The sequence below is a fragment of the Austrofundulus limnaeus genome, unplaced genomic scaffold, assembly GCF_001266775.1.
Source record: "Austrofundulus limnaeus strain Quisiro unplaced genomic scaffold, Austrofundulus_limnaeus-1.0 Scaffold207, whole genome shotgun sequence".
Classification (NCBI taxonomy): Eukaryota; Metazoa; Chordata; class Actinopteri; order Cyprinodontiformes; family Rivulidae; genus Austrofundulus; species Austrofundulus limnaeus.
The window spans coordinates 132,139-134,826 of record NW_013952609.1 but is presented as its reverse complement, the minus strand read 5'-3'; the positions used below and the strand labels follow the sequence as shown (position 1 = coordinate 134,826).

The window sequence follows — 2,688 nt, the reverse complement described above, 5'->3', positions numbered from 1 at the left end:
TAACTGTGTTGTTGCTATGAAACTACAAACATGGCCGAACGGGGTGGAGTCGAACACTCAGGGACCTGGAGGGTCCAAAGCGTTGCAGTTTTATTTTAAATAGAAAACAAGTGAATGATTTAGACGTGAAAAAGAAGGATTTAAAAGCATGACATGATACCTTTAATCAGATTAACGTGGCTCTGCTTGCTCTATGTTTTAGTCTTACTGTAACTTACACTTCTTCAGATTCAACGTCAGTGATCTTTTTGTCAGAATAAGAAAATATTTTTTGAGATTATGTTTAAAAAAACTGTAACAGAGTTTACAAATATTACATGCTGTTTTTCAAATCATGTTTTAACATTAGGCTTCCAGATGTTGATATTTTGTTGCTTTTGCATCAATTTTAATGTCAATTTGATGTAATTTTACAACTAAAAGCAACAACTTGGCTGTGTGTTTGTGAGCATCAGTGAGTTACATGAAATGTTTGTTGTGAAGACATGTTTCAAACTATTATCAATTTTGTCTATCATTAATACTTTTATTAATATTACATTAATTCATAGAACAGTTTCTTTTTAAGCGACTTCCTAAAGTGACATAAAGGCAGAACATTGCTGTTATAATATCCACTGCATTACTGATAAATGTTGTGCAAAGAAAGGTAATAGAACAATAGGCTGTTTTATTTTAATTTAAAACAGATTTAAATTGTGTTTCACTGCTTGTAGGGTTCATGCAGGTTTCAGTAAGTTAAATTTAAGACCTTTTAAAGACCATTTAAGACCATTAGTAATGACATTTAAGACCAAATCGACGCATTAACAGAAACATTCAAATGGTCTCAGAAATTTTATAATAGAAACCTTTTATTGCTATCAATTTAGTTATTAAAGAATATTTAATTTTAATACAAGAACACTAAATTATTTGAATGAAATGGTCATATCTGACTGCTGTGAACCGCTTTCAACAGAGTTAAAAAAAAATCACTGATATCAAGTCAAGTCTCTTTGAAAATACACTTTCCCACGTTTAAACAACAAGCAGTGGACATGAATGAACTTCTGTTTTTTGAGCAGGTAAATAAGCCGCTGTATGTGGGGGATTGTAGCGGCAAAGAGGTCAAAAACATGGAAGTAAACTGTGCCAGTTTTACCCTCAGTTATCAGGGTATTTATAGTTTAATCATGACCAGTAGCAAACTTAGCACTTCATGAAGACACATCATGTCAACCTCTGATTACGACTCAACTTTATTTATGCAGCCAACGGTTCTCAGGAATGATCAAAAGTAGAGAAAATTAAGACTTGACAAAATTAAATTTAAGACCTTGGGTGAAAATCTGGGTGTTTTTAAGACTTTTTTGGGCCTAAAATTTAGATATTCAAATTTTTGACTTTTTTAGACTTTTTAAGACCCGGCATGAACCCTGATTATTCTTACATTTGTTGAGAAAGTACTTTCACAGAACACATCTTACCATAAGCTCATCAAAAGTCACTTTTTCCTGCTCCAGTCTTTGTGTGACTTGTTGGTGGAAGCCTCCAAGCTGCAGAGAGGTGAAGGGCGGACGGTCGTAACCATCCATTTCCAGGTAGGTCGATAGAGAACGAACCTGCAAAACAGAAAGGATGTAAGAAAAACTACGTTATTGTTTACCGTCTGAATATTTTTATTTACTTATGATACCTGATAACAAGCTAGTTTAGCACCAATACTTACTTTGATTCCTCAGCAGAAACATCAARGGTGTATTGTGTTTTTGTTTGTTTTTACTCTCACCTGTGCATCCCGATTCTTGACGCTCTGAATGTGGTGATCAGCTTCCAGCTGTAAACGACCTGAAGAGAAAAATGAAACCCAGTTCAACAATGATCTGCCTGTGCACTAACACAGCAATAATAACAAATCAAGACTAAACCCTGTGTTGTTGTCCTTAACATCTTAACAAACACTTCTTTAACAAACAAGCACCTCTAGCACACAGTCTAAACTAAATTAGTGTAAACTTGACTTATATTTTATTAAGAATGTTCCAACCAATTGTTGCTCACATTGTATTGTTTCTTTTATTAAACTGAACAGCTAAATTGTAGAAAATAGAATTTATATAACAACGAGATATGCCTATAATTACAACAGCACAACACTGTAATCAGATGACTTTAAGAAGTAGCTGCTAGCAATGGAGATTATTGTGCAGTTAAAATTAATACAACGTATGTTTAACATTAACAAAACTGGTTGAATGTTGGGAGTGTGATGAAAATAATTATGTGAACCCCTGGTTACTTTATTACTCTTAAATAATAAAGCACCAAACAAAACAATTTAATTTGAAACTGCTGTTCAGTCATTAACCCAGTCAAATCCAAAGTGTGTGATACACAGCTGCCTTTTTTACAATAACAAATAATTTTAAACATTAGGCTGAATTTAATGTCAAGCTAAAATGTATACACCTGTTCAACACTTTACTTATCTTCAGTCAATATACAGTGGGGAAAATAAGTATTTAGTCAGTCACCAATTGTGCAAGTTCTCCCCCTTAAAAAGATGAGAGAGGCCTGTAATTGACATCATAGGTAGACCTCAACTATGCGAGACAAAATGTGAAAAAAATTAGAGAAAATCATTTTGTCTGACTTTTAAAGAATTTTTTTGCAAATAATGGTGGAAAATAAGTATTTGGTCAATAA

At 33.2% G+C, this 2,688-nt stretch overlaps 1 protein-coding gene across 1 annotated transcript in view; it reads right to left on the bottom strand.

Moving 5' to 3' along the window:
- The window catches only part of rad50 (RAD50 homolog, double strand break repair protein), a gene marked incomplete in the record, with an annotated part of 26,959 nt that overhangs the window by 16,790 nt on the left and 7,481 nt on the right, over window positions 1-2,688 (bottom strand). The window contains 2 exon segments of the mRNA XM_014018991.1: window positions 1,470-1,604; window positions 1,772-1,830. Of these exon segments, the coding sequence (XP_013874445.1) occupies window positions 1,470-1,604; window positions 1,772-1,830 (194 nt within the window).